Raw genomic sequence first — 15,658 nt, 5'->3', positions numbered from 1 at the left:
AGCGTGACCCCTGCGGCAGTGTAAGTGAACTCTTATCACGAAATAAAGGCACATAAGCTGGCACAGGGTGCATTTCCTTCGGCTCCAAGGCGCCGTGGACTTACACAGAGCTCTGCCACCGCAGAGTCTCCAGGATCGAAATCCCGGAAGAGAACTGTGGCGCCAGTGTGGGAGGGGCGTTCCCGGGGTGTTCCCAGGGGCAGAGCTAACTTTAGTCAGCTTCCTCACCCCTTCCAGCCTGGGAACACCCCCTGCAGAAACAGCGGTGCTGCGTCAGCTTTTTGTTGGCGCAGCATCGCTGTTTTCAATGGGACTATTTCCGCCATTTTCTATCTTTTTCTTTTTTTAAAAAGGCATTTTTTCACCTTGCAGCGGCCAGGAAACCTCTTTGGAGGCACTGCAGCAGAACCTTGGTCACGCTGTCCCCAGCCGCTGCAAGGCTCAGGAATGGGCTGTTGTTCTAGTTTGCTCCCATATCAAGCAAGAGGCCAAATCTTCCTCCCACTTTTTTCTCACTCCTCCATCAACACTTCTGAAAAGCATCAAGCAGGCAGTGTTTCTGTTTTGTTCTATCTGTGTCTTTTGTCACACAACCCAGCTTCGCCATCTTTGTATGAACTGTTGCATGTACCACTGGCCTGTTTTTCTTCCTCCTGCCTATAACTTAAAATCTATATACAACTCAGAACTCCTTTGCTGCCTGTTTAATCTTGGGAATATTTGTGGGGGGGAATTCAATATATTTGTTGTGGTTGTTAATTACTAGATAAACTAAAAGTTTCCTGTTGGTTGGTTTACACCTTTAAGTAAATAGTTCTTTGTAATCTGAGACAGAACTAAATTTTAATTCTGATTTTATATAATCATCTTGAATTAAACCTCCAAGGGAAACCAACATAAAAAAACATTTCTTCACATTTCTAGCAGATGATATAGGATTAAGAAATCAGGCTTTTAGCAGGTTAATAGTCTTTCTGTTATGGTCCACTGTATTTTATCCAATCACTGTTGTCTAATGTAATACAGTTTCAAAACATTGGACATCTGAATCTGTAGATCATCGCAATACTTGAATAGTTTACCTGTATGTAATGTTGAGGGCATAAATGCTTCATGACAGAAGTCTTTGTTGGCCCCCTGTGTGTACATGAAATCATAAATGCATGAGGAATTTTTGGTTTTGTTGTGTCACTCTGTCACAAAATAGTGATGCTTCCTGGGCTCATAAAATACATTGATTATAGAGCGGTTACTGAGCAACGGCTCCAACATGCTAATCTCCCCTCCTCCTTATTTTCCTTTAACTGAAACATGGGCAGTGCAATCCTAAAGGGGGGTAGTTGTGGGGTGCTCAGGGATGGCACGGCCGCACCGCCTCCTGACCAGATTGCTGGCCCAGCACAGCAAGCGAAAATGTAATTTCCCCTAACCCCCCTGAAACTGCTCTATGCAGTTCCACAGGACTGCGCCACCATTTTTGCAAGCAGAAGTTTGTGCCAGCAAAAGGGCTCAGGGAGCTGACCAAAGTCAGGCCCGCTCCCGGGAATGCACCCTTTGGCGTTGGTATGAACTCCTGCTGCCGCTGAGGCTGTGCCAGCGCCCCTGCCTCACACTGCCGAGCTGCTCCACAGCGCCAGCTTTAGTGGCCCTGCGCCAGTGTTAATGCCAATTTGCATGGCACAAGTGGCATCTATGCTGGTGCAGGGGTCATGCCAGCTCCTAACGCCACTGACCTCACCTTCAGGATTGCACTGTTCGTGTTCCTGTATAACAAGGGTCCCCAACATGGTTCCCGTAGGCGCCATACTACCTGCCGACACTTTCTCTGGTGCCCACCAAGTGTTTTTAGAAAGTGGGTGGGACCAGGTAGGGCTTTTCCCCAGCAAGGCTCCTGATTGACTATTGGAGGTTTGATTGGCTGTGCAGATTTTTTTTAAAGTTTGGTTTGGCATCAGCTGCCCCCATAGCACAAGGATCTGTGTTACTGAAGTTAAGCTGTAACAATCATTTTGCAGCTGGCTCCACCTCCTGCTGCAGCCATTTGGTGGCATTCATTTTGTTGCTGTGCCCACCTTGCCGTGTCAGAATTCCAAAGATACCCACAGGCTCAAAAAGGTTGGAGACCCCTGCTATACAACATTCAGATACCATTAAACCCTGGGATAGGTGGGGTAATTTAGATACATTAAAGTTAGTTGATCGCAATAAGATGCATTCATTTAAAAACAACTCCAGTGTACTATGGATGCCTCTTTTCTTTTTTACTTAACTTTTTTTCCTTTTTAATCTTAAATTGTATTTATTGGGTCAGTTTCTTAATATGTCAGTTGTTTTCTCCTTCTGTGAAATTACTTTCTCATTTTAATTACCTTGTTCTCAAGCATGTGTGCATGACAGGATTTTCCATATTCCTTTAGTTTCATGGGGTTATTTAATCCTACTAAAAGACAATCCTATCTTTTTCTTTCTTTGCAGAAAATGCATGTTCCCTCAAACAAAGAAAATAGATAAAAACACTGAAGAAAAGCAAAGAGAGCGTCTGCAGGGCCCTAAAAGTCACCTGCAATCATCAGTAGTATCAGAAAGGTCAGGACTTCAAGATGGTCCTACGCATCAAATAAAATCAGTTCAGAGCAGTTATGGAATATCAGAACTAACCAGCAACAAATCAAATAGCACAGACAATCTCTATCTTATGTCATCATCCAAGAGAAACAGGCCTGTCAGTGCTCCACCAGGTCAGCCAAGGTAATCAAAGCTGCTCCATGTTGCTTTAACTCTGATAGTGGGGTGCTCCATCCCCTTTCAACTGGATCAGTAATGATGATTCAAATGACAGCATTAAACTTATAGTAAAAGACAGTTCAATATTTATTAAGATTAGTGTTTTTACTAGAGTTTACTCATTCACAGGACTGCTTTAAATGTGAAGGAAATGGCAAGCATTTCTTGTGTGTGGGAAAAACCATGTGTACATTATTATGTGTTACATTTATTTTGTTTGCCAATAAATGGCCTGCTATGTCATTCCAGTGCAAGTCTGTGAAGAAGTAGATCCATCTCAAATCATTGCATAATGGTCTACATGCATCTTTCATACTTTTTCCAGTATAGAAATGTTTCCCATGTAGGAAATTTGTTCCAATTAATAGTAGAATATTGGAAGTGCGAATGTGTGTGTTTATGGGATTTGGAACACATCCAAACAGCTGGAATGTGGTTGATGTGTGGAAGTGACTTCGGCAGGAAGCACTGATACTTATTTAGGCACCTCATCATCTGTTTATGACCCGTTCTTTATATGATACTTCCACAATTGCTGATCCAGTACTAGTAAAATAATATCCTTGGAAAACAGATGGCAGGATAGCATGGCTACAGAAACTGTCCTTCAGTGTTACTCCTCTGAAGATGCCTGCCACAGCTGCTGGCGAAACGTCAGGAAAGAAAATACCAAGACCACGATCACACAGCCCGGATAACCTACAAGAACCAAGAAACTAGATGTTTTGCTCTTTACATCTACCTGTGTAAAACAAAATTGTAGATAAACTACTGCAGGGAGCAGTCAGCTCCTCAAAACTTAAAAATAACCATAAAATTGGAAGGAACAGCACTTGCTACATGCCACTTAAAAAAAAGTAGAATATCTCATGAGTACAGCAGAAGTGGCTATGAAGCATGGTGGGGACACAGCCACCAAAGAAATACATCTGGGATAGAATCATAATTCTGTGGTACAACAGCAGAGTAGCCATTTTCTACATAGGGTGCTTCAAAGATATAACAGACACATTTATTGCACAATAAGCCAACTATACAGAAAGACAAAAACTATGAGCATGCACAAATCCTATAGAAAATTAGGGCAACTTAGAAATCTAAATTGTAACAATTTGACTGAATATTTAAATAAATGTAATTTTTTATGCTCATGCCTTTTGATTCTAACATTAGTGTATTAATAAGCTTCTATTTCATTGGAGCCAAGGCAGCAATACTGTGCACACTTATTTTAAAGTAAGCCCTACTGAAGACAGTAAAATGAATTCCCAATAAATATAGATAGGAACAGCATAGGAACTTTTTGGCATTAAAAAATGACATAAGGACACAAGGGATCCAGAAATACAAGGAAACTATTATTCTTAGCTGTAGAATGCATCTAGTTCCATCATGAAGATGGAATTTTAAAGTTTAACTGTTATCTTAAAAGTGTATTTAAATCTCTAATACATATAACCAGATCTTTAAATATAACTCACTGCCATTATAAGGAAAGTTACTTATGGACTTTGAAAGGAATAACTCTGCTTGGGGTGGCACTGTAAATAACATAAGCAAATATACATTGTGGGATGCAATTTTCCGTAAATTTAGAGAAAAGTACTTTTTTATTTTTTAAATGCAGAAATTATTAGCTGAGTGATATTTGAGGGATACTGTTGTCTAAGATGAAAATCACTAAAAACTGTTTAATTGAACTAAACTGGAATTGTTTTGCAACAGATGTTTAGGGTTTCCTTGCTCAAAAATTCATTTGGCCCAGAAGGCCTCTGAAGTGCTTCACCTTTTTAAACGGCAGCCTTGGATACTCAGAGTAACTGCTTTTAAGAATGGCACATTAAGTGTATTTGCTAAAGTTGCAGTGGCACCTTCCATTAAACTAGTAAGTATTAATATATCTTTTGTAGATATTAATATTCAACATAGTTCTCACAACAAATAAAATGTTTCAAAATTATGCATGTATATAGTTAACTACCTTTTTATCTTAAACAATATCCATGAATGCTACGAGAAATAGGCAGATGCAAGATCAAAAATTTCAATTTACTATGGGATACCAAATCCAGAAAACAGCAAGATGCGATTATATCCAAATGTGGATCTTAATTATAATAGTTACTGTTTCATCCTGCTATCAGATCATAACCTTGCTAGAAAATAGTCAGCGGTTAGCTGCTTATATGCTGCATATGGATGAATATATTAGACCCGGATTTTAAAGATTTGATTCTTGACTAAATGATGTATTGGAATAAATTTTTAACCCTTTTTTCCTTACCTTTTTTGGGTTCATTTAGCTGCTGGAGGAGTGTACGGAAAAGCTGAAGCTGACTACGGCTGCACGACGAGTCTTCTTGGCAGATGGCACTGAAGCACTGGATGCTGCAGACATACCCCATGATGCTGACGTTTATATTTCAACAGGAGAACCGTTTTCAAATCCACTCAAAAAAATTAAAGGTAAAAAAATGCCACAGTCAGTGGCTTAAGGGGTGCAATTAAAAATGATTTTCATCCTGTCTTTTTGCATGGTTTAACAAAACTAATGTTTACTCATTTACAGCTCAGTAAGAAGATAATGTGCTTAATGAAAGAAAAATCTACTGACAGCCACGTTTATTGCCCTTCATTAGCATTGGTGCTTAATTTAATATAGATCTGAATAGACATTAGGGAGCCTGCAGGAGGTTAAATGGTGAAAATATAATAAATTAAATCAGAGATTATTGAATTTACTATTTAGTTTCACTGACATCTAGCAGACACAATTCATTAGGCTTATTACACTAGCAAAAATAATAGTTCAGAGTTTGAGTGCTTTATTAATTTAGTCATATGACCTTTATTAAGACACACCATTAAAATAATTATCAGACTGTTCATGCAACAATGTGAAATATTCACTCTGAAGTTGCACATTAATTTATATGTGCACCTCTTCTAATATTAAATTATGACAGTTAAAGCTCTCTTTTTTCAACATAATCTCTGAATTTACTGTCTCGTCACTAATTGATTTTATATGTTTTCAGATTACAGGAATAGAGTTTAAAATTTTATGCTGCTGCTATTGTCAATTTTATTTTTTTGAAAACTGATTTTGACATTGTTCTGCTGGATTGAGGCAGTAGCTCATGTTGGTTCAAAGTGGTGGATGACTTTCAAAACCATGTCATAAAATATTGCAGTGTAATATTTAGAGCTATTATCAAGTTTAACGGAGATATTTTGTTAAATTAACAAAATTATGAAATATATAAAACTGGACTGAATTAATGAATCACCTTTAAGACCCCAAATAAAATTTATTATTTTAGGTACATTTTATAATTTAAAATTCTGCATTGGCCTAGTTTATTAAGACTGGGATTAAGGTAAAACAAAGTTTTTAGCTAATGTGCCAATTTTTATGGATTGTGGCTTTAAATGTGGTACAGTTCTGGATTTTCCATAGTGGTTACAATTGTATTTAATTTTTATGAACAGCAGCAAAATATTCTTCATTCTTATTGTTTTAGTATGTCAGTAGAAGGGTTTGAGCCACCACTCTAAATACGTTATAAAAATTAATGCATTATATTGAAGGACGTTGTCAATGCCAAAAAAAAAATGTGCCCAAATGTTTGTGCTTTGAATGTTGATGGCTCACTGGAAAATATTGGAAGGGTTTGTAGTAAAGAAACAGATTATTGTAAAATGAGCAAATTATGCTTGAGAACAGTAATTGCTTCATACAAAAAGGGATGAATGACATCAAACTGCCCTTTTAAAGAGGCATATTATATAAACATTTTATTAAAGGACACATTTAACTTTATTTATTCCACCAGTTGAATAATATAATATACATTTATTTCTGCTCTTGCAAAAATTATATTTGCAATAAGTAACTCATAACTCATGAATTATGCATGTAGTGTAGTATTACAGATGATATGACAGTCTCCTTGAATACAGTCCAAATGATCCATTGAATATCCAGTCTATTAACTCAATAAGGGGAATAAATTTAAACAAAAATCTTTTTGTCATTTTCTTAGTTCATATAGGAAAAGTGAATTGTCTGCTGCCTTTCAAGTAAACAGCAATAATCAATATTCACTTTGTCTTATATCTTAGGAATTACTGAGTTAAACCTAATATTATAATAATTTTGTATAATCATAGGAATAGCCTGTGTAAGGCATTATTACTTTCTCCAAGGCATGTTCGACTACATTTTCAAATTAATTAAGCATTTCTTTCTTTCTTCACCTCTCCTTCATCATGCCCAACAATAAACTTCTCTGCTTTGTCTGCATCTTTTGGCTGTGTTTCATCATATTATATGCACTGCTGTTCCTTTAGCACCAAAATGTTGGCACACATTACTGAAAATTTCACACCAACTCTTGCTGGATCAGCAAGCTTAACCTACCAAAATCTGGTGTAGTGCAATAGTATTTGACTGATAATCAATCTTTTTGCAGCTCGACAGTTGTTTCTGGGACTCAGACTAGAGCAGGTGGCAGATGTGCCTTGTCTTTTGAGAAAAGAAAGAGTAGGTGAGGTTGGGCACAGCGTAACATATTGTGTGGCCATTAAAAGGGCTTTGCTAGGGTAAGTATTACAGGAAAAAGTCACTGATATGCATAGAAGACCCACCAAGAGTATCCAATAGGTCTTTTTACAATCTGGTTTATAAGTTTAATTCTATTACGGATTTGTCCCAAATGATTTGAACACATTCCAAAAAAATAATTTTATAACATTGTGAACAAAACTTTTTTTTTCAAATGCCAACATATTCTCAGCAAACCTGTTACTGCAATATACAATATAGAGCATATGCAGCAAATATAATATAGGAAAATGGTAGTAATTCTTTGGTAAAATATATCTTATGGGAAGAGTACAAAACATAATGAAGAGTTATTTGCTTACTGATCATCTAACAAACGAATCTAAATTTATATTTAAGATGTAATGACAAAAATATTGTCAGTCCTGCTCTGCTGCAAGTGTACAGAGTTGGTATCATGTAGTGATTAACACTTGGAGTTCTGAGCCTGGAATCCTTCACTCCACATGCATTAGGTTCTTTAATCAAAACCCTGCTGTCTCAGCCTCAGTCCGCCAGCTCCATTAATGCCGATCTACCCTACAGGGTTGTTATTACTGAGATAAGGTGCACAAAAATCTTGTACACTACGTTGTCATGAAAATAGCAAGTGGGTTGATGACTGTAGGTCTGCCTACCTCTAAAAGTATTAAAAATGCATAAGCAATTATTGGGCTAAAATTTGGAGCTCTGTTCTTCAAGCTCCAAGAGGGGTAGGAATGCTGCTGATTTGGCTGTTGTTGAAAATTGTCTTTTGGGTCTGAGAGAGAACACAAATAGCTCAGATCCCACATTGTTTTTAGGGTGTCAAGTGAAATTTACATTTGAATGAACTTTTACAGTTTCATCCTAGGGAGAAGTACACCCTTCTAAGTACACTGGAGTTAATGGATTTCAAAGGGAGTAATACTACTTAGGCTTACCCTGGTACAGTGCATTCCTGAGCCTCTGGCGGCCAGGGATGGTGTGGAGGAGGCACTGCTGCGCTGCCTCCAAACCGGTTTCCCGGCCGCCAAAAACCTTAAAAAAGCCTTACATGGGGCTTTTCGCCCCATACAGAACTGCGAGGCTGCGCCTTCAACAATGTTCTCAGTACCGGCGTTATGGGACAAAAGGGGACAGGAGGCTCACTATAGGCAGCCCAGACCCTGAACGCCCTGGGAACACCCCCGGAACACGGGTGCAGGCCTTTATGCCGACGGAAGGCCCCGTTGGTGTCCCGGGGCGGTGCTGCTGCAGCAGCACCTGAAGACCGGTGTCCTGCCCTCCCCGCTGGCATATGGGCCACTTACGGTGATGTAAGTAGCCCGGACGCCGGCATGGAGGGCTCTAACGCCGGCGCAGCCCCTTCCTGGCCTCCTGAGGACTTTTGTCCTCAGAAATCAGGAATGCGCTGGTAATGTTTCTCTTTGACAAAGTGCATTGAAAATAGCACCCAGAAGTCTGTTCTACTATTTATTTCAGACAAAAGTATTAAAAATAGGCTAGCTCTAAAACTTGCTTAACTTTTGTGTTCAACTGCAGTGTAGATCAAGGGGGGAAAGTTAATTTAGAGAATAACTTTAGAAACACTGGAATAATAAGGACAGGAGATTGTCGAAGGCTTTCACGGTCAGAGTTCATTGGTTCTTGTAGGTTATCCGGGCTGTGTGACCGTGGTCTTGGTATTTTCATTCCTGCAGCAGCTGTGGCAGGCATCTTCAGAGGAGTAACACTGAAGGACAGTGTCTCTCAGTGTCAAGTGTGTAGGAAGAGTAATATATAGTCAGAAGGGGGTTGGGTTTGAGCTGAGTCATTGTCCTGCAAAAGTATCAAAGGTAATGTGCTAATCATTGTCCTGTAAGTATCAAGATAATGTGCTAATGAGGGTGTGGTATGTTAATATGGAACCATTGTATCCTGAAGTGATCTGTTAACATGTGGAATCCAAAGTTAGTCTGCATGGCTATTGTGGACTGTAGTCTTTGTTAGTCTAACAAGAAATACCAAGACCACGGTCACACAGCCCGGATAACCTACAAGAACCAATAAGGACAGGATTTTTGCCAAAGAGGTTGATACAAAGTCTTGATTGGGCAAATACATTATACTCTGGAAAATAACCTCTTATACAAGTAAAAACAAGTGCTTAATGAAGTAATCATGCATGTATCTTGAGAATGTTCACCCTGCAGGAAGTTTGTAGTGCAAGTCTGTATTAACAGTCTCACTTGAAATACAGCAGAATTGTTTATTTGATGACCACTTATGATTTAGACATATTAAAACATGAAAATTATATACATTTGAGCATTCTACTCATTGTATTCTGTACTTGTTACCATTGGTTTTTATGACACTCTGAGGTTTCAATATATGAATGAGTTGTATTGGCGGCCCAAAATATACTGTCTTGGCTACTTACTGCTTCACATTTTTTAAACTACCAATTTCTTTAATTTCCAGATTATTTCTTTCATATTTGAAGTGTGGCTTCAAGCCCAAGGCTTCAACTTATCTTTTTTTTTTAATTCATCAATGTTAACACGTTTTGAACTATAGTAAAGAATTGCAATGCTGGGAAAGTAAGTTTCCATCTAGTACATTTAATTTAATTTGTAGACCTTTTCTGTCTTGGCAGTTCGGCCTTTCATAGACTGACACAGTGTATATGTCAAGCTAATTGCATTTTGACCACTGTTAATAAATTAGGTGTGTCAAGACTCATGCTTCCTCCTCTCTAGTTAAATGAAATGTCTATTATTTGTTTAAAATACTTACAAACCCACCTTTCCACAATGACCAAGGCAGCTTACAAAATATAAAGGCATGATGTTAAAAGCATAGTTGAGTCACATAAATCAAGTTACAGCTTCAAATACATCAGGTTAAAACTGCAACTTCTGCTATAACTATCACAATCCGTTGCTAATCAGAGACATTTATTACCTGCTTCTTTCAAAGACACGTCAGAATAATTCTACTTTACGCCTTTTTTCCAAAAGAGTGATGGTGGGAGCTTTCTGTACCATATCCAGCATGCTGTTTCAAAGTATGGGTGCAGCCACTGAAAATGAGTGTGCCCAGAAACAAATAGGTAGCCAGTGAAGCTGCTGAAACACAAGAGTAATATGATTGTATCAGCATAATCCGGACGATAATCTAGTAGCAGCTGAAATTCTGTACCAGCAGAAATTTCCAAACAGCTTTCAAGGGCACTCCCACTTATAATGCTTTATTATAACCCAGCCTCAGGGTTACAGAGGCATGGATCAGCATGGCAAGATCAACACTGACTTCAGCTGTGGTTAACACCAGTATGATGTCATGGTTCGTGTGTCATCCTATAGGAATGGTGGAGGGGCACAAACATGGAATTATGTGTTTGTGCTTTTGGCAGGCAAGCACAATCTTGGTGCAGGGCCCCTGTCTTCTTTATGGTAGTGTAAATATAATAACTTATGTATACTGAGAAGTAAAACAAACACCACGCTTTTCCACCTGCTACATACACCAAGTCTGGCTGATTCAGGCAAACTGTAAAATACCTGTCAGCATTGGGGAGGGGGGATCGATGCTGTGATGTCATTTCCAGCATTACCTGAAAGTGATGTCATCAGGTAGGAGTGATGCTCTACATTCGCTCAAAACTTCATGGTTTAACCATAGAGTTTTGGGCAAATGGTGGAGTGTTATTCCCATATGATGACATCACTTCTGGTGGCACTGGAAGTAACATCACTGTATACCCCTTGCAGGTGATTTCCTCCCATCCCACCCAAGCTCACCAAGTGGTGGTGAGGAAAGAAAGTTGCTGGTGGGAGGTTTCCTACCATTCTGGGATATGAGTTAGCCCTACTTGCCACCTTGAGATAATTTGCAATGATGTTATAGAGGCCCCTTTGCCCTGCCTTGGTAGACCTCCCTCCAGACCTTGTCTGCTATTTTATAAGCCAAAGAAAAACACAGGGAATTAAAACACAAACTGAGCAAGTTTATTTTACTGCTAAAGGCAAATAGTGGATGGTCAACACTTTAAGCAATTGTAGTGTTCTGTAACAGCTGAAAATAAAGGATATAGTTTCTTATTGCCATAAATTTATTACATCACACTATTTATTTATTTATTTACAAAATTTATACCTCCACCTTTTTTTTCTCACAAGGGCTAGTAAGGGAGCTAGCAATTCATAGAATCATAGAGTTGTAAGGGACTACCAGGTCCATCTAGTCCAACCCCCTGCACAATGCAGGAAATTCACAACCACCTCCCCACCACACCCCCAGTGACCCCTACTCCATGGCCAGAAGTTGGCCAAGATGCTGAGAGCTTACACCTGTTTGCCGTTCTCTGCTACCACAATTCTAATGCATTGTGAGGGCAACACTCGTATTCCTTTCAGTTCCCATCAGAAAGAAAGGCAAAATTCTCTGCACTGCATTTCTCTTATTTCAGGGACTCACTGGTGCCTCTTCCCTGTGCCCATTTTAGAATGCAACATAACAACACACAAATTACTCACCTCTAAAAGAGGAAATGGTTTTCAAATACCTAAATTTAATAAATTCTGTGACCAAATAAAATAGATATTGTGATAAGTTCTCTGAGAACTGATCCACACATTAAGGTCCTTGTGTTCCCGTCCCTAACCTAACTAAAAATAAACGATGTATGGGGTTACACATGATAACAGCTGCTAGAATGACCTTTGCCAGACACTGGAAACAAAAAATGACTCCAAAGATAGAGGAATGGTTGATTAAAGTTAAAGAAATATATGTATTAATAAAGTTAACAACACATCAGAAGAATGGTGATACAATGAGTCTAGATGAGCTATGGTTATGAGCTGTAAATAAAATGGAAAATTTTGAAGTTTTTTTTTATATATATATATATATATATATATATACACACACACACACACACACACACACACACACACACACACACACATATATACATATATATATATATATACATACACATATACATACATACACACACACATATATATATTGTATTTTAAACTATGAAGATTGTTGTATGTTTTTTGTTGAGGTTTATTTTATTTAATACATTGATTTTTTTTAAAGTTCCTTGTGTTCCCTGTGGGTTCTGTGCTGTGGAAGTTCCGTGCTCAGAAGTTAATTTTCCGGTACACATGAGCCTTATACAGACTTTCCCCTCACACTATTTTGATCTGGAATGGTCATAGGGCTGCTGTTTGCCTTGCTGGAGGTGACCTACATGTAAGTTTCTCCAACAGGACAGATAGTGGCTACCCAGAGCCATTTCAGGTTGGGGAAACAATGTGGGAAGGAAGGCTTATGCTCCTCTCCCTGCACACCATGATACCAATCCAAGTCTGGCTCAAATGTGCCTGGAAATTAAGTTTATGAGCATGGAACATCCAGAGTATATTTGTTGACAGGACATATAAAAGGCATAGGACTTTGCAACATGTGATTGGCTCAGAGATAAGGAGGAAAACTTGCATCAGAGGTGCCTGTTGTCCAGCAAGATGAGTCATAATACTACAAACATGAGACTTTCTTTAGCTCTCCTGGCCTCTCAGTCAACTTTTCATAACTTCGTTGGGAAATCTTCTTAGTCCATTCTTTGTATTTTAGATCATGGTATTACAGTGATATGTGGACATCAATGGAGTTTCCTTCTCCTTTGAACAATGGCATGTGAGTGAGGGGGAAACTTTGTACACGTCTACATTTCATGGATATGAAACTCAAATGCCAATAAAGGTTCTGTTTTCTGTTCTATGAAACTCTGGGAAGAGTTTCTTAAAGAGGTCCTTAATGTCAGATGAGCTTGGCTGGGAAAGTCAGAGAGACAATGTGAATTCAATGTTCTATGGATAATCCCGTTGATGTTTATTTATTTATTTTATTTATTTTTGTATTTCTAGCCCGCCCTCCCCCGGCTAGGCCGGGCTCATGGTGGGTTACAACATTAAAATTTCCAATATAACAATAAACAATTAAATATATGAAACCATAAAACCACAAAACAACCCAATTAATTTAAAAGATGGTCGCCGTATATAAGTGCTTACTGTAGCAGATGAGGCCAACCATAATATATACCGTATTTTTCGCTCCATAGGACGCACCGCTCCATAAGACGCACCTAGTTTTTAGAGGAGGAAAACCAGAAAAAATCTGGTTTTCCTCCTCTAAAAACTTGTCTTATGGAGCGAATGCCGGCTGGGTGCGTGCGCGTCGGGACGGCGCGAGCTGGCGTTCCCCGCCCCGATAGCCAGCTGGGAGGCAGGCAGGGCCGCACAGAGCCGGTTGGGTGCGTGTGCATCGCGCTGGAACGATGCGAGCCGGCTCTGTGCACCCCACCCGCCTCCCAGCTAGGAGGCAGGCGGGGGGCACAGAGCTGGCTCGTGTTGTTCCAGCGCGCCCAGCTGGCTCTGTGCGGCCAGCCCGCCTGCCAGCTGGCCGTCAGGGCAGGGAAAGCCGGCTCACGCTGGAACGATGCGAGCCGGCTCTGTGCGCCCCGCCTGCCTGCCAGCTGGCCGTCGGGGCGGGGAAAGCCGGCTCGTGCTGGAACGACGCGAGCTGGCTTTCCCTGCCCCGACGGCCAGCTGGGAGGCGGGTGGGGTGCACAGTGGCTGGGCGCGCTGGAACGGGGCGCACAGAGCTGGCTCGCGCCATTCCAGCGCGCCCAGCCGGCTCTATGCGCACATTCGCTCCATAAGATGCACAGACATTTCCCCTCACTTTTGAGGAGGAAAAAATTGCATCTTATGGAGCGAAAAATACGGTAATCGGTTCGGCTATCCACCCTCAAATAGATCACAAACTGAGGGTGGGGAGCAGGGAGGCCAGCACAGATCTCACTTAATCTCACCTGCGGCCGTCCTCAACTATAGGCCTGGCAGAATAGCTCTGTCTTACAGGCCCAGCGGAACTCCTTCAGGTCCCGCAGGGCCCTGATGTTATTAGGCAGAGCATTCCACCGGGCTGGGGCCAGGGCCGAAAAGACCCTGGCCCTGTTCAAGGACAGCTGCACATTCCTCAGGCCGGGGACCACCAACAGATTATTGTCAGCAGAGCCTAACGCTCTTCAGAGGGTATACCAGGAGAGGCGGTCCCGAAGATACGAGGGTCCCAGACCATGTAAGGCTTTAAAGGTTAAAACCAGCACCTTAAATCTTATCTGATACTCCAGCTGGAGCCAGTGCAGTTGTCGGAGCACTGGCTGTATATGGTCTCAGGCGAGGCCCCAGTAAGGAGCCTCACCGCCGCATTCTGTACCAGCTGGAGCCTTCGGGTCAGTCTCAAGGGCAGCCCTACGTAGAGCGAGTTACAGTAGTCTAGCCTAGAGGTGACCGTCGCATGGATAACCATAGCTAGATCTGGGCGGGAGAGGTAAGGCACCAGCTGCCGGGCCTGGCGAAGATGGTAAAATGCCGCCTTGACCACGGCTGTGACTTGAGCATAGTTAAGGAGGCATCATAGATCACACCCAGGCTCCTGACAGCAGGCCCAGGTGTTAATTCTGCGCCGTCAAGAGCCGGGAGCTGGACCCCATCCCCAAGTCGCCCCGACCAAGCAACAGAACCTCCGTCTTCACTGGATTCAGCTTCAGGCGGCTCTTTCTCAGCCACCCAGTCACGGCATCCAAGCACCTGGCCAGTGTGTCAGGAGCAGAGTCCGGATGGCCATCCATTAACATATAAAGCTGGGTGTCATCAGCGTACTGATGACAACCCAGCCCGAAACTCTGGACAATCTGGGCAAGGGGGCGCATACAGATGTTAAATAACATCGGAGAGAGGATTGCGCCTTGTGGCACCCCACACACCAAAGGATGCCGCCATGAAACCTTGTCCCCGAGCGCCACCCTCTGTCCCCGATCTTGTAGGAAGGAGCGCAGCCATTGACGGACTGTGCCCCGAATCCCCACATCAGCAAGGCGGTGGTCGAGAAGTTTGTGATTGACCATGTCGAAGGCTGCTGACAAATCTAAGAGTATCAGCAGCCCCGACCCACCTTGATCCAGTTGTCAATGGAGATCGTCTGTAAGGGCGACCACAGCCGTCTCTGTCCCATGAACAGGGCGGAAGCCAGACTGGAATGGGTCAAGTGCCAATGTCTCATCAAGGAACTCCTGTAGCTTCTCGGCGACCGCACTCAACTACCTTACCCAGGTATAAGAGATTTGATACCAGGCGGTAGTTGGATAGATCCCTAGGATCTAAAGTTGTTTTCTTCAAGAGCGGTTGCACCACCGCCTCTTTCAGTGCCTTGGGGAAAGTC

General features: G+C 41.3%; 1 protein-coding gene across 1 annotated transcript in view; it reads left to right on the top strand.

Moving 5' to 3' along the window:
* Positions 1 to 1,709: 1,709 nt before the first annotated feature.
* DCDC1 (doublecortin domain containing 1) overlaps positions 1,710 to 15,658 on the top strand; it is a 336,080-nt gene continuing 322,131 nt past the window's right edge. Inside the window, exons 1-4 of the mRNA XM_056851932.1 lie at positions 1,710 to 1,765; positions 2,476 to 2,748; positions 4,510 to 4,669; positions 5,088 to 5,250. Coding sequence (XP_056707910.1) covers positions 1,710 to 1,765; positions 2,476 to 2,748; positions 4,510 to 4,669; positions 5,088 to 5,250 — 652 coding nt within the window. The remainder of the gene's footprint in view (positions 1,766 to 2,475; positions 2,749 to 4,509; positions 4,670 to 5,087; positions 5,251 to 15,658) is intronic.

The sequence above is a fragment of the Euleptes europaea genome, chromosome 6, assembly GCF_029931775.1.
Source record: "Euleptes europaea isolate rEulEur1 chromosome 6, rEulEur1.hap1, whole genome shotgun sequence".
In the NCBI taxonomy this organism is placed as follows: Eukaryota; Metazoa; Chordata; class Lepidosauria; order Squamata; family Sphaerodactylidae; genus Euleptes; species Euleptes europaea.
This window is presented reverse-complemented; position numbering and strand designations above follow the sequence as displayed.